This window comes from Monodelphis domestica, chromosome 4 (assembly GCF_027887165.1).
Source record: "Monodelphis domestica isolate mMonDom1 chromosome 4, mMonDom1.pri, whole genome shotgun sequence".
NCBI lineage: Eukaryota > Metazoa > Chordata > Mammalia > Didelphimorphia > Didelphidae > Monodelphis > Monodelphis domestica.
This window is the reverse complement of record NC_077230.1, coordinates 93924314-93945923: the sequence shown is the minus strand read 5'-3', so window position 1 is coordinate 93945923 and position 21610 is coordinate 93924314. Positions and strand designations below refer to the sequence as shown.

At 40.2% G+C, this 21610-nt stretch overlaps 1 protein-coding gene and 2 long non-coding RNA genes across 6 annotated transcripts in view; 1 reads left to right on the top strand and 2 right to left on the bottom strand.

Annotated features, from left to right (window-relative positions):
* Positions 1–7434, bottom strand: part of LOC130453665 (uncharacterized) — a 38380-nt gene extending 30946 nt beyond the window's left edge. Inside the window, exons 1-2 of one of the 2 annotated variants that reach the window (XR_008911139.1) lie at positions 7062–7434; positions 4999–6087 (exon numbers count right to left, since the gene is read on the bottom strand). This is a non-coding gene — a long non-coding RNA (uncharacterized LOC130453665). The remainder of the gene's footprint in view (positions 1–4998; positions 6088–7061) is intronic. The other variant, XR_008911140.1, reaches the window with a different exon arrangement.
* Positions 7435–11027: 3593 nt separating this feature from the next.
* LOC103101068 (uncharacterized) lies at positions 11028–14424 on the bottom strand. Its single transcript, XR_467251.3, has 2 exons — positions 14207–14424; positions 11028–11358 (listed from the first exon to the last, which is right to left on the bottom strand). It is a non-coding gene; the product is annotated as an uncharacterized LOC103101068 (long non-coding RNA).
* LOC100022496 (galactose-3-O-sulfotransferase 2-like) lies at positions 14355–20966 on the top strand. Of its 3 annotated transcripts, none has more exons than XM_001374287.5 (4): positions 14355–14540; positions 17440–17550; positions 18286–19186; positions 19504–20966. In XM_001374287.5, exons 1-4 carry the CDS (start codon positions 14440–14442, stop codon positions 20377–20379), a joined length of 1989 nt encoding a protein of 662 aa, XP_001374324.2. In that variant the 5' UTR covers positions 14355–14439; the 3' UTR covers positions 20380–20966. The 3 variants fall into 3 exon arrangements, with proteins under 3 accessions (XP_001374324.2, XP_007493937.1, XP_016289021.2); XM_007493875.3 differs by having other exon boundaries at positions 14399–14924; XM_016433535.2 differs by having other exon boundaries at positions 14399–15094.
* The last annotated feature ends 644 nt before the right edge of the window (positions 20967–21610 follow it).

Genomic DNA, 21610 nt, shown 5'->3' with positions numbered 1-21610 from the left:
TGAGAGGAGGCTAGGTCTTATGAAATGCCAAATGTGCCCAGATGGCAAACAGAGTATCTTGTATTTGATCCCGAAGGTCACTGGAGTTTACTGAGTGGGGGGCTGACATCCCAGTCTTGCCTTTCAGGGAAATCACTTTGGAATTGGAATAGAGGATGAATCAGAGAGGGGAGAGATTTGAAGCAGACCAAACCACCAGCAGACATGAGGTGATGAGGGTCTGCACTAAAATGGCGACAGTGTCAGAGGAAAGAAGGACGTATGATCAAGAGATGTTACAAAGGTAAATCTAGAGACCCCGGCAACAGAGCAGATAGGAGTGAGGGGAGATTGTGAGGAGTTGAGGACGATACCTACATTGCTAACTTGAGGGACTGGGAGGATGAGAGTGCCTTCAATAGTAATAGGGAAGTTGGAAGGGTTTAGAAGAGGATTTAAGGGGAAAGATAATGAGTTCAGTTTGGGATGCTGAGTTTAAGTTGTCTATTGGAGATGTCTTAAAGGCAGTTGGAAAAGCAAGATTGGAGGTCAGCAATTGGAGATTAGGACAGGAAAGAGAGCTTTGAGAATTCTCAGGACACAGATGGTCATTAATCCTTGGGAAATTGATGAAATCACTGAATGGAGTAGCATAAAGTATCAGTACAAAATCGTGAAGGACACCTATGGTTGGAGGGCACAACCCAGAGGAGGATCCCACAAAGGAGACTGACAAAGAATGGTCAGATAGGTAGAACCAGGAGAGGGCTGTGTCCCAAAAATCTAGAGAGAAGAGAGTTTCAAGGAGAGGATGATCCAAATGGATTCTGCCAAACATTTAAAGAACAATTAATTTCAATACAAAATAAGCTATTTGAGGAAATGAGGGAAAAGAAGTTCTACCAAATTCTTTTAGTGTTACAAATATGGTGCTGATACTTAAACCAGAAAGAGCAAAAACAGAGAAAGAAAATTATAGTCCAATTTCCCTAATGAATATTGAAGCAAAATCTTTAAGGAAAATACTAATTAGAAGATCACATTGATTCTATTTCATTTTTATTGATACTATTCACAATTGTTTTTATCCTGTAACTGCCCGAGTCAGTTTTTTATCTCTGAAGTTAATTCTGAGATTCAATTGGTCTATAATGAGTTAGGTACAGAAATCTACTTCTCTTGCTAATCACTGTTCTATTATTTTCTCAAGGAACTCTGCTATTTTGGGAAGGATGTAGGTGGACACAGGGGAATCTTGGTCTAGTACCTTTATACCACCATGTTGTCCCTCAAGGATATCTAGTAAAGCTTCCAAAGAAGTCTGGCCCACTATCTTTTAACCTTGCAGGTAGATTCAAACAATAAACACTCCTTAGTCACAGGAAGGAAGAAGGGGGCTTTTGTTAGACCCTTATTTCCAACTTCCAACCAATCATATTATTCTCCACACCTCAGCTATGTACAATCAGTCATTGTCTTCTAAACCCCATTATATCACCTACCCTATAAAAATGAGTTTGTCTTCATCTCAGAGTCTTTGGCACAAATCAATGCAAGCAATTTACCTCTTTTTAATAAGTTCTGTACCCTACTAATAAACAATTATCTTGTTCAGAGAATGAGCATGGCTCAGTCTACATTTGTTGATTTTCATCCATGATACTAGCAAGGAGATTATAGCAATATGTGACAAAGATCATATACTATGACTAGGTGGGATTTACACCAGGAATGAAGGACTGGTTCAATATTGGGGAAATCTGTAGTATAATTGGCTCTATCAATAACAAAACCAAAAAACCACATGATTATCTCAATTGATACAGAAAAAGCTTTCAACAAAATACAATACTCATTCTTATTTTTAAAACGCTAGAAAAATGATAAGTAGTATCTAACTAAAACTATCCATAACATCTATAATGGGAATAAGTTAGATGCCTTCCCAATAACATCACAGGAGAAGCAAAGAAGTCCATTATCATCACTATTATTCAGAAATGACAATAAGACAAGAAAAAGAAATTAGAGCAATCAGAATAGGCAATGATAGAGAGCATAATTAGCTCAAAGCAAAAGTAGAATAAGTAACAACAAAGTATCTCCTTCACAATTCTGTGGCATTATTCCACAAATACACATGCCTCAGTGGAATGTGCCCATTAAATTCACAATTGGAGAAGCTCTCATTGTAAAGGTGAAAATTAATGGTTGGACAATAATTTTATGAAATTGTGTGGTCACCAATATTTATTATATCTCGAGTCAGAAATTTGTTTACAAAATAGAAAAGAAACAATAAAGTGGAGAAATATGAAGGGGGTAGGAAAGTTGTATGTCCTATCTCATCCAATCCAGGCAGAGATTAATTAGCTCTCAACCAGGAAGGCTGATAGTGAGTAATCACATGGCCTCCTCCAAGATGGAAGCTAGTCTCTTTAGAAACTAGGAAAGGAGTCAGCCTTTCACTCAAAAACAAAGTAGTACAAGAGTCAGAGTCCAAATTGAAGCCAAACTCCAAGCCCACAAGTCAAGCTGCAATATCCAACAAAGTTCCCTTAAAGACTATCTACAGAAGACACTCTCTTCAGACTATCTTCTCAAAGACAATCTGCCTCAAGCCAAAGGAACTTCAAGCCATGAAACTTTTATGGTAGCTCCTTGTTCTCCTCTTCACAGGGGTCAATCACAATTTCCAACTTGTCTAGCACTGCCCAGGGAGGCAGAGTCTGTGGGATTGATTTCTCACCTTCTAAAGCTTAAATTCTTACCTTCTAAAAGTTAAATTCTCATCTAAGGGTGTGAATTTTCTAAAATTCAACTCTGGAGATGTGAATACTCATCCTGGCTGATTGAGTTTCTGAGGTTGTGAATTCACTAAGTGGTTTGGGAGTCTCTCCACCCAGTTCAAGCTTGTGTTGATTCGGACAAAAGGTAGACAAAGGATAATTAATCCTGTCTTCATAATCTAGTGAGGTACTTAAGTTAGTGTTAACTCAAAATAGTCAATAGAGTAAAGAATTCTCTTTCACAACATATAGGAAACACTTGTAACCATTATAATTTATACTTCTCTCTGACACTGTCTATTCCATTCACACCCCTATTCCGAGTGTATTTTTTTAAACCTTTACCTTCTGTCTTAGAAGCAATACTGTTTCCAAGGCAGAAGAGTAGTAAGGGCTAGGCAAATAGGGTAAAGTGACTTGCCCAAAGTCACAAATAAGAAGTATCTGAAGTATTTTTAAAATTATTTTTTCTTACGTCATTTCCAAGATAGAAAAAGAATGTATTCAAATATAACAAGAACAAGAATATTGCAAGAACATAAAGATTTTGTTTTCCTTTTTTCTTTGGTGAGGGTTAGAAAGAAAAGATATTCAATTGATTAACTGAAAAAAATCATTTTTAAGAATTACCAATGAAAAATAAAAATTGTGCAATTCAGTGCAGTTCCAGGAACTCATCTAGCATACTTATCTGTCTCATGACCTGCTGCCATATTTTACAGGGCTGAAAGCTTTATAAGTTTGGCAATGGGATCTACCACCCTCAAACTTATATTCATTTCAACCTCCACTTCACTACTTGGATGGACCCCATTGATCCATGGGTACTCCTTTTCATTGCTATAATCTATCCAAGCCTTCTCATCTTCCCCACACCTTTCCACAAATTTTCTATAGAATATCTACCCAACACATTAGAAGTCTTCCTCTTTAAGTCTTTTAATATTCCACAAATAGTTTAACACACAGGCTGTCCACCTATTATACATTGTTCTCTTTACAAAAGTGATCTGTCCTTCTTTCTTCTTATATATATCCTTGCTGACATCTTTTTATATCATTTCTGCATAAATCTCCATTAGTAATGTGCTGCTGGCTCACAACCAACATGCATCCAACTTCTAATTCTACTGTAAACCTAAATGACTTGGAGAGTAGTTCTTTCCTTTTTCCTTAAGAGGAAGAGAGGGAGAGATTAAAAAGACTTTCCCCAACACTTGAACTTGTTGGATCCTTTCCAAGACATCTTGCCATTAGAACACCTATCCTGTTTGTTATGGCATCATTGCACCAGAGTCAATCACCCTGACAAGTGTACAGTAGATAATGTAGCCCAGCACTCCTATATCATGGTGCCAAGTGTGGCATTTCCCTGACCGTGCCCTGGGATTGATTTCCTGCCTAAATGACTGAAATATAAAAATCTTCTTGGCTTCAACAGGTTATCTCCATATCAAAGTCTTTTTGTTACTGGAACCCTGAGGCTGTTACCAAAGTTATTTGCCTAGAACCCAGTCCTTCTGCTACCTGGATGTTTTTGCCTCAAATCCCCCAACCCCTTCCCTACTTTTCAATTCCTGTGTATTTCACAGCCTCTGATGAACTAGCCAAATTTTTACAAACCACTTTGTTTTGCCATTAGATGCTTGAGAATTCCTAGTTTTTAGCATAGGCTTAGAGCTAGAAACCTTGAAGGCCATCTAACCCAACTTCTTCATTGGGTCCAGAGAGGTTAACTAATTTGCCCACAGTCACATAGGTAGAGTTCATCTGGATGGGATTTGAACCCAGACTCTCTGATTCCAGAGCTAGTGGTCCTTTCTTTATGCCATTTTATCTCAAAATTCAGGCCTACTTGGTTCTACTGCCAATGGGCTTCCAGATGTCCAATAATAATGGTATGGTGGAAAGCTATCCATATAATCCTCAGTTCCAGCAGGAAGCAGGTCATCATCCTTACTTGCATCAGCAAAGGGGTCTGGGATAAAAAACAAAATTCTCACTTGGTGGCTTTGTAGCTGTTACCTTTATTATTTCTGGCATAAAAAGCCTTTGTAGTGCCTCAGTAGAACTGAGAATTTTTTTTAACTCGAATAAATTCCAGAAGTGAGTCTGAAAGTAAAACAAGAATAACATCTAGGTGATATTGTCTGGCCTTAGAATTCCTGAGTGCCAGGTTCATTGCTATCTTTGTATCGCCACTGTTTTTATGATAATAATGGGTACTTACCAAAGACTTGTTAAATTCCGTTGAATACAGCCACTCTATTGTCCAGTTCACTTGTCTCTAGAAACAGTCAATTTGGAGTCTCTTTGTATTCTAGACCAGAGCAGGAAATTCTGCCCAAATGCCTTCAGTGTGTCATTAAGAAGCTGAGCCTTAGATGTTGTAGGACACCCATTCATTGACACAGTTCTTGCCGCTCTTGTGAATTATTCTTCCTTACAGCTATGCCCATCACTAGAACGTGAACCCCTGGTGGTAGACCCATCCCAGCTGAGTGGTATTCTTCCACTGAACCAATTGGATTCTTGAAAGTTACAAGCATGACAATTGCAGAATACAGGTTATCAGCACCGAGTATATTGAGATTCCATTTTGTTTCTCCATCCAACATGGTCCCCACATTCACGAAGCCTGTGCATTTGGATCCAGATTCCTATTCTACCTCAAATGCTAGCTAACAACTTCCCAAGCCACAGCCTTCTCCCATTGCCTAATGCTTTCCTTTCTAATCCAGGTCTGGCTCCTGGCCCTGTCTCTGCATACCACCCATCTCCCAGGGCCCCAAAGACTAAAAATAGCAGTGCCTACAGCTGAGGACCAAAACTGGCCCGTTTGCCCTTCACGGCATTCATGTGAAGTAGGCACAAGCATTATTCTTCCCTACTACACAGAAAGCAAGATGAAGGCACATTTTTTAAGCCAAGTCTCCCAGCATTCCCCAAGGCCATGAGTGTTCATTCCTCTAAGCTCCAAAGAGATGGAGTATTGATTTAGTCAGGCTTGCATGTGTGTGTGCGCGTGAGTGTGTGTGGTCATTCTAGGATATTTGTTTCTTACTGACGGAGATTAACTAGGAGGAGCTATTTGAACAATTAATCTCTCTAAGAAAAGGAATGGTCTTGTATTACATTTAAACACATAGAGATTCATGTTGGAACGGACTACCCTAGCAGAGTTCCAGAAAGGCATACCTGCTGGGAAGAAAGCATCATGCATGTGTTGAAGTAAGTAGATGAGACCATAAAATCTCTTCTTTTTTTAAATCTCCTCCCCCTGCAGTGCTGTTCTGAGCAGAATCTAAGAAGGGAAGGGCTAGGAAAACAGAGGATTGAGGCAGAAGTGAGAAAAGAAGGTGGGGAGGAGAAGAGAGAAGCAGAGTGGGAAAGATGGGGAATGAGGAAAAGAAAGAAATTCTGTTTTACACCTTTCAGTGGCATCATTACAGGCCTTGTTTCTTTCTTTAAAAAAAAAAACCAACTCTGACCTTCAGCCTTAGAAGTGATTTTAAGTATTGGTTCCAAGGCAGAAGAGTAGTCATTTGGATTAAGTGACCAGTTCAGGGTCATGTAGCTAAGAAGTGTCCAAGACAAGATTTGAATCCAAATCCTTCAGGCTTGGGACTCTATTCATTGTGCTACCTAGATGCCCTAGGGTTTTAAAGCAAATTGATAGGTTTTTTAAAGCTGGGGAGTGGCAGCTAACTTTCTTAAGGGAAATGTCTTTTTTTTTTGTATTGATTGGCATACATTTTTTTTAAACCCTTACCTCTGTCTTGGAGTCAATACTGTGTATTGGTTCCAAGGCAGAAGAGTGGTAAGGGCTAGTCAATGAGGGTCAAGTGACTTGCCCAGGGTCACACAGCTGGGAAGTGTCTGAGGCCAGATTTGAACCTAGGACCTCCCCTCTCTAGGCCTGGCTCTCAATCCACCGAGATTGGTATACTTTTAATGATTTTATTCATTAAAACAGGTCTAAAATGGGTCTGGTTAATGAATGCTAGATTAAACAGTCAGTTTTCATTTTGATTTCCATATGTAAATTATATATAGTTTACTTATATGAAATATCTGTTGAATGAGTCATAAAACTTGATTTCTCTTAAAAACTCTATAATTCAGGTTGCAATAAAACTTTTGCTTTATTATGAAACTCTATGGCATGTAATCCCAAAGAGGCAGCAGGTATTTTCAATCCTAGGGACAGGCACTGGATTTCGTCGATATCAGGAGCTCCTGGTCAAGAACTCCCCCTACCAATGCGCTTCAGCACCTTCTTCTCCAACTTACCCAAAGGACTCAAGTTAAGGGACTTTCCCAGGATTACACAGCAAGCAGGTGTCAGGGATGAGGATTTGAATCCAGGTCCAAGATTCGCTGTCTATTCATCAAGGCTCCAAAACCAGCTCTCCATCCATGCTGGCCCCGGGTCATGGGATCAAAGATTTAGAGCTTTGAGGAGCTCAGAAACCATCAAGCCCAACACCCTCATTGTACAGGCATAATAATAGAAAAGTGTCATTCTCTTCTCAGTTATCTACAAGGAGAAGCCTTAAAAAGAAAATAATTCCTCGCCTCCCTGAAGTTCTCCAAACCCAGTAGAAAATATTATAATTCCTTGAAATTTTCTACATTAACTCATAATAGATGATACTTCCTAAAAATTAGCCCCTCCATATTAAAGATTGTTGTTCAGTCATGTCTGGCTCTTTGTGACCCAATTTGGGGTTTTCTTGGCAGATACTGGAGTGGTTTGCCATTTCCTTCTCCATCTCATTTTAGAAATGGGGAAACTGAGGCAAACAGGATTAAATGACTTCCCAGGATCACACAGCTAGTGTCTAAGTTCAAATTTGAACTCATGTCTTCCTGACTCAAGGCTTGGAGGTCTATTGACTGAGGCACCTAGCTGCCCATGTTAAAGGGTATCTAGGGGTCAAAAGGGAATATAACTCAACATCTTCACTCTCCAGACACCACCACCCCTCCAGCCTCTATTCTGCTTCCATTTCCATGATCTTTTTTACTTTCTTGTAAAAAAGAGGCAATCCCACATCCTTTTTTTAAGCCTACTAATATAAGACGTCTTCGGGAAATCAGATAAAATCCATAGTCTGTTCCAAAGAAAGAAAGTGGTCTGTTCATTTCCTCTCTCACAAAATGATCTGCTAACGTGTCTAGTATGGAGTCCGCGATTCTCTCTCCTGACAATCCTGAGACAAATTAACTGAGAAGCCAAGGAAAAAAATAAGTGTACACCCACAGATATTTACTCAGCACAAGGTTAACTGCTCCTGACCTCTTATTGACTTTTTCTTTATTGAAACTTGGATTAATGAAAGCAAATTGGAAAAAAATGATAGGAAATGTCTTTAATTGACTTTCATATCTGATGAAGATAGTGAAAGGAGTAAAAATAGCTCTGGAATTAGGAGACCTGAATTTTTGTATTAACCCTACCAAAACCATATTAGAATGCAATCTCCTGTCTCTCAGTTTCCTGCTCTATATAATGTAGAGAGGGGAGCTTTACTCTTTCTTTATTTTATGTAGAATAAAATATTACAAATAAATTTAAAGCCACCTCTGGGGAATTTACCTAATGTTCATTTTCCCCTCATATCTCTGAGTTGATACTGGTATATTAGGGGAAATGGAGGTAATAATAACAATATTAGCTCTATTAGATATTGCTTTACATTTTAACAGTCCCATTTTACAGATGAAGAAATGGCAGGTCAGAGAAGGTATATGACTTTTTTTTTTAACTCTTACCTTCTGACTTAGTATCAATTCTAAGACGGGAGTACAGCAAGGGCTAGACAATTGGGTTTAAGCATCTTGCCTAGGATCACACACCTAGGAAGTGTCTCAGTCCAGATTGAACCCAACTCCAAGGTTGGCTCTCCATCCATTGCACTATACATAGTTGCCCCATAGACTCATACACATATACACATACATGCATTCATACATATTTATGTACAGATAAATATGTGTATACACATTATAAATGTGTGTATAAAAATAGATATATCAATGGCCATGTTTATTTCTATGTAGATCTCTATCTGCATATAGGGAGATAGCTAGAAACAGATAGAGATACTGATATAGACATAGATTTAGACATACAATCTGCCTCAATCTGCACCCTGAGTCTGTCACCTCTCCCTCTCTCCCTCCCTCCCTCCCTCTCTCTCTCTCTCTCTCTCTCTCTCTCTCTCTCCCTCCCTCCTTCTCTGTCTCTCTCCCCTTCTCTCTCCTCTCTCTCCGTCTCTCTCTCTCTCTCTCTCTCTCTCTCTCTCTCTCTCTCTCTCTCTCCCTCTCCCTCTCTCTCTGTCTCTGTCTCCCTCCCTGTCTCTGTCTCACTCCCTCCCTCTCTCTCTCTGTCTGTCTCCCTCCCTCACTCTCTGTCTCCTCTCTCTCTCTCTCTCTCTCTCTGTTCTCTCTCCTCTCCCTCTCTCTCTGTCTCTCCCTCCACACTCACACCCACCTCCCTCAACATTCTCTCTCCTTCCCTCCTCTCCTCTCCTCTCTCTCTCTCTCTCTCTCGTCTCTCTCTCTCTCTCTCCATACGTCATCTGAGCGTCTCTCTCCCTCTCTCTCTCTCCTCTCTCTGTCTCTACAACCCCCCCCCCTCAGGGTAAGCAGCATTATTTCTTCCTAGTTTTCTGGAATTAATGTGTTTCATGTGTCTTGATCAGAGGACCTAATTCTTCAAAGTTGTTTGTTTTTACAGCCGACTATATTTACAATAGTTCTGTTATTGTATAAATTGTTCTCCTGGTATTGCTCACTTCACTTGGTATCACTTCATACAAGTTTTCTCAGCCTTCTCTGAAATCATCCCTTTCGTCATTTCTTACAATATTTCATCACATTCATATACCATAACCCGTCAGTGCCATTCCCCACTGTGATGGACACCCCTGCTAGTTTCAATTCTTTGTCACCATAAAAAGGGGTTATATAATATTTTGTTCACATGAGAAATTTCCTCTTTTTATGATCCTTTTGGGGCATAGAAATAGTAGTGGTATCCCTGGGTCAAAGGGTAGTTACAATTTAATAGCTTTTTAGGCATAGTTCCAAATTGCTTTCCAGAATGGTTGGACAAGTTCACAGTTCCATCAACAGCACATTAATGTTCCTGTTATTTCCAGAGCCCTTTCATAAATTGTTTTTTTCCTCTTTTGTCAATTTCAGTTATTTAAAAATATAATAGATAGAAAATTAATTTGCATTTCTCTGATTAATAGTGATTTAGAACATTTTTCATATGCTATTAATAATTTGGATTTCGTTCCTCTAAAAACTGCTGATTCATATCCTTTGAACATTTGTTAGTAGGATAATGGCTATTGAACACCCCCATAATTTTGGGTCTCTTATTCTTATAAATGGTTCTCATTCTTACAAAATATGGAATTCACATTCCATATATCAAAAATGAGAGTTTTCTAAGAAAAAATAGTGGCAAAGTATTTTTCCCAATTTCTTGCTTTTCTCCTAATTTTAGCTGACACAAGATTTTTAGGTTTTACATAGTCAAATTTGTCCATTTAACCTTCCATGTACTTCTTTACTTCTTGTTTGGTCATAAATTCCTTCCCTTAATTATAGAACAAACAGGCAATTTCTTTTATGTTCCCCTATTTTGTTTATACTACTATACTTTATATCAAAATCAGATGCCCATTTGGAGATTGCCTTGGTATATGGTATGAGATGTCAGTCTATACCTAGTTTCTGCCAGACTGCTTTCCAGTTTCCCAAAAGTTGTTAAATAATGAGTCCTTGTCCCAATAGCTGAAATCTTTGGCCTTATCAAACATGAGGCTTATTTGCTCCTACATATTGTGTATTTAATCTGTTCCATTGATCAACCTCTTTTTTTCTTAATCAATACCAAATTGTTTAGACTATATGGCTTTATAGTATAGTTTGAGATCTAGTGCTACTAGGCCTCCTTCCTTCCCATCTTTGTTCTTTATTTCCCATGATATTCTTGACCTTTTGCTACTACAAATGAATTTTTATATTTTTGCTGGTTCTATAAAGAAATCCTTTGATGGTTTGGTATGGGACCAATTTAGGTGATATTGTCATTTTTGTTTTATTGACTCAGTCTACCCATAAGCAATTAATTACAAAATAGCTGGAAACAAGGTTCTGATGGAACACAGGAAAGTTTTGATGGGAGAGAAAGGGAAAGGGTTATATATTTAGGATCAGAAGGAAAGTTAGAGACCATCAAGTCCAACCCCTTTATTTTCTAGTCCCCTTTCTGCCTACTCCAAAATAGGCTAAATCTAGGATCTTGAATCCTGGGCTACAGCAGCAGAATTGTAGGCTTCATCATGGTCCCTGTGACGGTGATTCTTCAAGTGGATGAATTCAGTCTTGGACTAGGTGGTTCTTCCTTGGGTTTCCCCATCATTATACCTCCTGAGACCTTCAACTTCTAGTGTTCTTCCTTGGCTTTAGTTGGTATAGTTATGAGAGCTGAACTGTACTACACCTTTGTATTCTGTCATCTCTTCTGGTCCTTCATTCACTTATTTTCTACACAAGGAAATTAAATCTGAAAGAAGAAAAACTGACTTACTCAAGGACACAGGGTTGTAATTCAAAATGGTCTTCTGTCTCAGAATCTAGGACTTTTTTTTATTGTATCATCCTACCTATTCACAGGCTCACATTAGGGAATACTATTATACAAAGTTTGCTTCAAAGTTAGCATTTAGGGAGGCAGCATGGGGGAGGACTGGACATCTGTGAGGCAGAAGGAACATACCAAGAGGAGAGAAGGGCATGCCAAAAATGGAAGTGAGGTCAAAAAGAAAGCATAAAATGTAACCAACTTTACTATTTTGTCTAGATTTAACCCTACTTCCCTATTCCTATCTAGAATATTACTAGTATGAACTGATTTAGGGTTTCCAGAAGAAAGGCACTAGACAAATCTGAAGAATTATCATTACCAATAACCCATTGTTAAGTAATGGAGAGTAATGAGGTCTACTATCTGGCTTCCTAAGAAGGGGAGAAAATCTGAAAAGCTTACAGATGGCTGTTTATCCTATGGGGTCCGGTAACAACCTGGGATCATGGGATTTAGAGTGAGAAAAGGCATTTTCATTTTAAATATGAGAAAACAGGAATGCAATTAAGTGACTTGTTCTCAGTCACAAAGGAAATATGTAAAACAGTCAGACTAGGATTTAACCAAGTTCTGCTAACTCTGCTAGAGCAATATATGTTAGGCAAAAAAGGGAAAAAAAAGGCCATTATCCTCATTTTATTCTGTGTACATCTCTTGGAAGTAGGCAGGACAGGGGAAGAGGAAGAGAACAAAGGAGATGGGAGTCTTGGTAAACTCAGGACATGTTCTTGCATAGCTAATTTAGCTGTAAAGGACACTTGGGCAATTTCTCTGATGATGATAGTAATAATAACAATCTACAGGTCCTCCTATTACTCGGTCACAGCTTGACCTTTTTTGCTTCTCATTTCTAATTAGGATCTTTACAAAGATTTCCAAGTGGGACCACTTTGGAGTACTCTGAAGACTGGGATATCAGCTCAGAACCAATCTGGAATATAGAGAGTGGACAATGTTGGTATAGAGATATCCTAACACAAGGTTTGCTAGCCCTCAAGTAATTTGGCCTAATAATACCCATGTTATTTCCCTGGCACAGATCCAAGAGCAATGGGCACACATGCTCTCATACTTCCACTGACCAATATATTTGAAAACCCTTTCAAGGGTTTCTATGGCATATATGCCAACCAAAGTTAGTCAAGTGCATTGATGAGGATGGGAAACAGGGGAGGAAGGGAGTAAATCAAAGAGAAGTAAGTAGGAAATATTGTCCATGCAGTGGAGAGTGACAGCCCAAACCAGAGCTGATGATGGTATCTCTGAGCAGCATCAGAAATGGACATCAGAACCTGGATGGCAACATTCTTCCACTGCTAACTATGAAGCATGAGGTCTCTAGGCAACAAGGGAGGGCAGTTCCAGAGGTCATCTGCTTCACCCCAACCTCATGAATTGGCCAATGACCAAGAAGTCTGAAAATCATCTAAACTAACTAGTCTTGGGAAGAGAAATTCTAGACTCCTGAGATACAATGTCAAACATAGATGAGTTCTTTAGAGGAAAACAAGATTTTCATTGTCTTCATTTACTGACTAGAAAAGATACTGGCTTGAAAACCTAGTGTGCTGAAAGGTTAATGGCCAGGTCAAAGCACCACTCTAATATCCCAGTCAATTCTAAAGAACCCAGAGCTACAGAACCTCAGTGGATCAATAAGTATTTATAAAGAACCTGCTATGTGCCAGGAACTGTGTGAGGTATTCCCATATCATACATGAAGAAATTAAGGCGGATGGAAGTTAAATAAATAAATAAGCTTCAGGCTTGGGGCTCAGATGAGGGGGAAAGGGGCACAAAGCCAAATCGAGGACCAAGTTCAGTCCTAAGTACAATCAGCAAAGGCTAAAGAGTAAGGGGAAGTACTCCAGCAAGATCAAGTGTAAGTCTCTGAAATCTGCATTTGTTTTCATCTTTGGTTCAATGGCAGTATAATACAGTGGGAAGAACAATGGTCCTAGTATCCAATCCTACCTCTGGCATTTACTACCTCTCTTGGCCTCAGTTTCCTTATCTGAAAAATGAGAAGGCTGACCTGGATGGCCACAAAGGTCTATCCACTTCCAGAAGTGGAAAATTCTGTTGTTATTGTTGTTATTTTTTTTAATCCATTCATAACTCAATTGAATTTAAGGTCCAGAATTGTAATACTTCAACTAATCAAAAAATATTTCTTCCCTCATTAGCTCCTTGAGATCAGTGATTATCATTCTTTGGCTTGTATTTTTACTTCCCATGCTTAGTACAGTGCCTCGATATCTAGTAAACCCTTAAGAAGAAATAAAATAATTTTAAATAATAAAATAAAAATAATTTTAAAAATAAGGATTTTATCTAATCTAAGATAAATTATTTTTCCAATATGAGTTATTTCCCCAGTCATGGTTTTAGGTGATGTGACAGGACCAGGCTTCACTCTTCTGCCTACCTCCCACCCCCTTTCATAACCACAGTTTTCCTTGAGGAACCAAAAAACTCCTTTAGGGAACTGCTTGGACCCTTATCTCCCTTCACTCAGTTTTCTGGTCATCTAAGGGCACAATAAAGTGTGTCTCAGAGGAAGTCGGCTCCTGCAAAAAATGTCTGAAGACACAGTAGTCATTGATTCTGTGCTTCTATATAAGACAAGTTGGGGAGTGGGGTGGGGGTGGGGGGAGAAAGGGGTGACACTCTCCTATAGGAACGAGGTGTTCCTGTCTCCTCAGCACATATCCATGCTGTGCTGAGGCCAGCTCAGCCTATCTGGTTTCATTACTTAATGACTTACTAGTGTGTCATCTCCCAATCTAACCTGACCAAACAAGGTACTGGAGTTGGGACTGTCTCTCCGGGGCAGCCACCGATCCATGCAGAACTCTTTTTCCAGCTCCCCATGCGGACACTAACAGAACGCTGGTCGGGAGGAGGTTCTGTTGCTATGGAAACTGGATCCCCGGAGTAACCGGAGACCTCAGAGGGCATTTTGACAAGTTTTCTACTTGCAGAGCAGGTCCTTGATGGATGTCTGTTGAAATGAGCCATGCCGATATACCATATCCTGCTGACGAGCATTACAGCAAGGCAGGCGATAGAATAGGCCCAGGGCAGCCCCCCAAAAGAAGGTGTGCTCCGTGGAGGAATTGAGCAGTGTTAGTCAGCGGGCGTTTGTTAAGGGCTCCTTAGGGGAGACAACTAGATGGCTCAGAGGATAGAGTGCTCGGGCTGACGTCAGGAAGACCTGAGCTCGAAGCCAGCCTCCCAGGCTTCCTAGCAAACCCCGTTTGCCTTAACCCATTGGGAGAAGGAAATGGCTAACCATTGTAGCGTCTCTGCCAAGAACATGTGGTGGACAGAATGACGGACAGGGTCACGAAGGAACTGAAGACTGAAGAACGACAAATTTGCTAGAAACGTGCTAATACAAACAAAAAGAAAGCCGGTCCCTGGCCTCGGGAAGCCTTCGTGCTAACGGGGGAGGACAATGCAGAAAAGGAAACCAAAGCACAGTTAAGTGGGGTTGTGGGGAATTGGCATGGTAGAGAAGTCCAGAGCCTAGCCCGAGGAGAAATGAAGACAGAGGCGGACTAGGGGCCCTCCTTAAATGTTCTGGGCCGTCTAGGAAGAGTCATTCAATCAGAAGGGAGGCTCCACTGCTGACTCAGAGAATGCGTCCAAGGTGCGAATGCCAGGACTTGGGAATAGCGGAGGAGTGTAGAGTATATCCTGGTGAGAAAGGAGGAAAGGGATTCATTTCCAGAGAACATAAGGCCCTTTCTTGAGATTTTCCTTCAATAGCCATCGGCTCACAGGCTTTCTTCAGCCCAACAATCTCAGCCTTTAAGGCACAAAGCCTTCATTGTGGGGCGCAGATAGCCTAAATACAAGCTGTGCTAAGTTACAGGTTTGCCATCTCATTTTTGGTTCATGTTACCCCGATATAATTTGGAAAGAGCAACCAGAGAAGGACAAAACAGGATCAACAATTTGGAGCTAGACCATGAAAGCCATGGAGAACTTGTGTGAACTGAGTGAAATGCGCAGATAGGAAAATCATTTGTACAATCGTAACACTAAAAACAAGCAAGTTTGAAAACTGTAAGAATGATAGTCAATATATCATGACCATTCATAATCCCAGAGGTCTGAGGATGACAACATGTTCTGCATGACAGAAAGGTGATGGACTTAGGGTACAAAATGAGACATACATATTTTTGTAAACAAACACTAAAAGAATTTGTTCTAATTATGCATATTTGGTACAATAATTTTTTTCTCCCAACAGGATGGGAGATAGAAGGGAAAGAAAATCAATTTCTGTTCTTTTTTTTTTTTTTAAAGAGAAAAGAGGTAGCACAGATATGGAATATTACATATCTTTTGAGATGAGGTCATTGTATTATTTGTTTTCTTGTTTTGTTCTATCACAAGAGACATCTGGAAAAGTAAGTTTATAATATATAAACAAAACACATTAATAAAACTTTTAAGAGTCATTAAGTCCTACCCCTTCATTTTACAGATAAGGGAAAAAGAAGCTGAAATTGGTTAAATGACTTCCCCCAGGTCACACAGCTAGTAAAAGTCTAAGGCACGATTTGAACACAAGTCTTCCTGACACCAGCATACCAACTCCAGGGCATGCCAATTCTCTAGCTCAAACCAGATTAAAATGTAATTGGAAAATATTTGACAAAATAAAAATATTAAAAAATGTAAATATGTGGTTTTCTAAATCAGAATACCATCTGAAAGAATGTTTATATACAGTTTAGTGACCCTGTTTCTTTTATTTTGATGCCATTACTACAATGCATTTCAGGGCTCTTATCTATCTAGGATCTCCTAGTTCATGTTATATGAAAATCTGCTGAAAAAATTAGTAATGTTTACCTTGGAAAAGGTAAGGGTTGAGAAAATTGGGAGTGGGAGGATGAGACAAGATGATTATATTTAAGTTTTCAAAAAAATTATCACCTAGAAGAGAAATTAGACCTCCAAGGCCAGATCTAACACGTCAAAGTTGTAGAGAAGCCATGGTAGGTTTGATGTCAGGAACAATTTCCTAATAACTAGAGCCAACCAATAATATCCCTCAATGCTGCCCAGCTTAAGCTCCACATCCTCCATGAAGCCCCCCCCCCCAACTATTCTCCCCCACAAAAGGAGTAAGCATGAGAGGAACATTTGAATCCAGGTCACTTCATCCCAAAGCCAGTGCTCAATCCATTGTATCACAATTCAGAAGGCTGTGGCCACTGAGTTTTTAGAATCAAACATTTCCAAGGGCAGATCCTTGAAATGTACATGTCTTCAGGGGCACTGGGACTCTAGGGGTCCCAGGTCTGGGCCATTTATTTGTATTTTGGGGAAAGTCTCCATTTCAGCTACCTTTTCTAAGCTAGATCCAGGCCAAAATCAACCTTTTATGCAATGAAAAGCTCTTTCTTGAGTCCCTCTGGGGCCTTATCTTCCTCAAATAGAGGGTACCTTGGAAAGCACATCACCTAGCATTTAGAAAGAGGCCATGATGGCATTAAGGAAAGTGGGTGTGGATATTAATAAATCATTGGCTTTTGGTCTGTAATCCAGGGGCATTAAATTACAGATAAGAGCCTTAGTTTGAACCTTTTCTCCTTATCTACTGTATAAGATCTCTTAAACAAATTGAGACCTTTTAGCAACTTCTATTATCTTGAAATGCAGATTAATGGACCAAGATTTAAGTGTGAACAAGACATTCTTGAGAAGTCAGTTTAAAAAAAAATTTTTTTGATGAACAAAAATCTATGAAGACAACATGTGCTTATACAATTATAGGGGGGGAAAAGTAATTTCAGGGAGAATGAGGACATTACTATATGTGACAGACAAGAATGTTTTGTTAAAAAGAGATTTTACTAAGTTTTTCCTAACAATTATTAAATACTTTTATTTTATCATTTTTCCAAAAATAAGATTAAGCCCTTCAGTTTTTGTTTTTTGTTTTGTTTTGTTTTGTTTTTGGTTGTTTTTCCACAGAAAGGCCCAGCTGGTGCCCAAGAGCCAACTTGGGAGATTCTGGATTCTCATCATTTTCATCAGCATCCTTTGCATGTCTCTCCAACTGCTAGGAAACTTCCAACAAATAAGGTAGTGTGAGGCTGGGGTTCCATGATTCAGTCTGAGCCAACAGAACAAGGACAATGGTGTCCTTCTAAGTCACGTAGCATCACACCCACTCCATATAGCCCTACAGTTAATTCAGCATCAAACTTTAAAGAGGTACATGGAAAAATCCAAAACTGTCATGAGAAGGATAAGCACAGAATCCCAGGGCTGGAAGACAAGAGACAACCAGCTGGCAAAAAATGTAGCAGCGTGGTCTAGAGGATAGAATTCAGGAAAGTCTGGATTCACCTTAATGCTGAGTCTCTCAGGGTCCATCTCTTCAACCTTGAAATGAAGGTCATAAAAAAGCACCTACCATGTCAGGAGTACTGTGAAGATCCAATGAGAGAACAGAGAGAAGCACTTTACTAGCTTTAAAGCACCATAGAAACACAAACTGTTATTACTTTAAACTTTTTGAGTCTGTTTCCTTGTCTATAAAATGGGAGTCACTTGGGGTGGAGTGGGGAGAGTTTATACCCTTACCTTCTGTCTTAGAATCAATACTAAGCATCAGTTTCAAGACAGAAGAGTGGTAGGGATAGACAATTGGGGTTAAGGCAATTGGGATTAAGTGAGTTGCCCAGGGTCATATAGCTAAAAAGTGTCTGAGGCCAGATTTGAACTCAGGAAGATGAGTCTTCTTGATTTCAGACCTGGCACTCTTATTGGGTGATCAGGTTTATTCAAAACGTTGATTTTCTCATTTTCTAACAGTTGCAAACAGGAAATCAAACATCTTATCCTTCAGCAAAATATCAAACTCCAACAGACATCCCAGGATCAAAAGAACCACAACTCCACATTGTCTCCTCACTCCTTGGGCAGCATCCCCATCAGAAACACTGAAAGAACCCTGCAGAGAATGGGGCAGAACCAAGGGCTTGATCCCACTTTGCAAGAGCAGCATGAACTAAGTTACCCAAAGGAGAATGCCTTAGATGATGTCTGGTGGCTTTCTTATTCCTCCAGCGACCTACAACCTTTATCATGGGGTTCTAAAAGAGCAGCCCAGGGCAAAGGCTGGATTCCTCCTCAAACCAGAAGCACTGGCCTGGTTCCTAGGGCTGAATATTCCATGAATGGAGAAAGAGAACTGAGGAAGAGAATGGAAATGAATGGGAACCCAGCAAGCAGATCCTCTCACTCAGAAGGCAGGTCCCAACAGAACAATCCTCAGGGTACAGGGCAAATAGATGATGAATTGCTAATACCTCTAGCAGACACCACAAGAGCCCAGCCTCCAGGAAGATTAATGGAGGCTCCCCTATTTGGCCAAAAAATGTCATTTAAGGGTCAAGCAAGGTCTAGGACTCTGGTTTCACCTTTTCTGGCTCCTAGTTTGCCAGATCACCTTGTCTCTTCCCATGAGGCAACCTGCACACCCAAGACCCACATCTTTTTTCTGAAGGTCCACAAGAGTGCCAGCAGCACCATCATGAACATCCTCTTCCGTTTTGGAGAGCAACGAAACCTCACCTTTGCTCTTCCCATCAACCAGTTGAGTCAACTCTTCTATCCTTTCTACTTTGTGGCTGAGGTTGTGGAGGGGTTCACAGATGGCACAAGCCCTTCATTTGACATCATGTGCCACCATATGAGGTTCCTGCAATCTGAGGTGAGTCACACAAGTTTAGAAAGGGGAGGGGAGAAGAAAATAATACTGCCTTTTCCTCTTGAGTTCACATTCATGCTGTCCTACATTCTATAAGTGACAATATCACAAATCTTAGAGCTAGAAAAAGCCTTCAACTTGTTAGCTTTGTTTCTGAACAGATGAAGAAGACTCTACTTTTATGGTTCTTCTAAGAAAGACTTTATTGTGTCAGTGCTTAGTTAGGAACTTTTCCCAACTTTTTAACCTAAATCCCTGCCCAAGTCAACACAAACCCATGTCTCTGAACCAATTTCTTCATCTTGACTTTCTTTCTTCAGGTCCAGAGGGTCATGCCAAACGACACCTTCTACTTCTCCATCCTCCGAAATCCCATTCACCTCATGGAGTCATCTTTCACCTACTTCAAGGGCAGTTCCTCCTTTTTTAGTGCCAAAAGTCTAGATGACTTCTTGAACCACACAAACAAGTTCTATGACCCCCTGAAGATTGACAGCCACTACAGTCGAAATCTCATGACCTTTGACTTTGGTTTCAACCACAATGGGAAGGTCTCTCCCCAGCACATTCAGCTGCTTGCCCGGATCATTGAAAACCAATTTGATCTTGTCTTGATTGCAGAGTATTTTGATGAATCAATGATACTACTAAAAGAAGCCCTCTGCTGGAGCCTAGATGATGTGGTGTCTTTCCCCATTAATCAACAAGATGCCTCATACCATTCTCCATTGTCTTCAAACACCATTCATAAAATCAAGAGTTGGAATAAGCTGGACTGGGAACTCTACCTGCATTTCAATCATACCTTCTGGGAAAGAATTGACCAGAGCATGGGTAGGCAGCACCTACAGCAGGAGGTGGCTGCCTTAAGGAAGCGGAGGAAACAACTGGCAAGGATCTGCCTCCAGGGGGAACAAAGTGTCCACCCCTGGGAGATCCAGGACAAATTGCTAGCGCCATTCCAGTATGGCAAAGCTAGAATTCTTGGCTACAACTTAAAGAATGGGTTGGACAAGGCAACAAGACGAGCCTGCCAGAGTCTTGTCATGCCTGAACTCCAGTATAGTCAAAGGCTGTACAAGAGACAATTTCCGCAAAAGGCCATCCAGCTTAGCCAGGCTATGGCAAAGAAACATTCTAAGGTCTATCACATGAGGAAGCAGGGGCCTTTCAAGAGCCATTCTGAAACATCTTAAGCATCTCTTTTCTGATCCAAGTTTTGACTGATTAAGAACCAGAAGGGGATGCTGACGTGGGCTCTGATGGGGCATGGACACAAATCAGTTATGCTTATAAGACCCACGTGTTCCCTGGACATTTGATGGAGTTCTGAACAACATCAGCTGGATTCTTTACTCTCTGGGATAGATAACAGCATAAACAACGGGGCAGACATCAGCTGGATTAGTGAAACAATGATCTAAACACATGTGGGACTCTTCAGAGACTGAACATGGGGGTGAATACACTCAGCCAAACAGAAGCTTGGATTTTCTCCATTCTCTCTCCTTGATGAGAAGGAACAAGACAGTTTATTCATTTCAAAGTCCTGAGCAAATAGACCTTAGATTCCTCAAAACATCCAGAATACTTGAAATTAAATACGTAATACTGAAAGCTCCATCCCAAGCATTAGACCAAAGGATATAAGCACTCTCCTCCTGGCACAGGCTTATGCCAAGGCTAAAATGAGACTGGTCTTTGAGTAAACCCATAGCAAAGTTGGTGATCAGATATGGAAAATTGCCATGACAATTTAATAAATGAGCAGTTGATTATTTGATGATTGTAGGAGGCAGGGAGAATATAGAAACAGAAGGGTCTAACACTGAGGTCTGAAAATTATGATCAATCAGAAAAGTCTATTGTGAACAGGAGAAGAAAAAGGCTTTTTATCTTAACATCTTCTTGGCATCATCCTCGGGTTTCTTTTTCTTTTCTTTTTTTTCTTAAACACTTACCTTCCCTTTTAGAATCATTATTGGGTATTGGTTCCAAGGCAGAAGAGTGGTAAGGGTTGGGCAATGGGGGTCAAGTGACTTACCCAGGGTCACACAGCTAGGAAGTGTCTGAGGTCACATTTGAACCCAGAACCTTCCATCTCTAGACCTAGCTTTCAATCCATTGAGTCACCCAGCTGCCCTCAGGTTTCTTTTTTAAATTGATGAAGATGTAAATTGTCATAAAAGGGGTGGATGAACCTTTACAACCATTCCTGAGGCTACATATAATTTCTCTGTTGCCTAACTCCATCGCTGTCTTCACTCTCCTAGGGAGAACCCAGACACTCTGGACTAGTGGCTCAGCAAATGAGAAAAGAAAGCAGACAAATGTGATTCCCCCCAGTTTGTCCCAGTTTGCAAAGCTGTTTCCAAATGTCTGCCAATTCTTACAGAATAGCTCTCTCAAGAGAGCTGATATATTTAC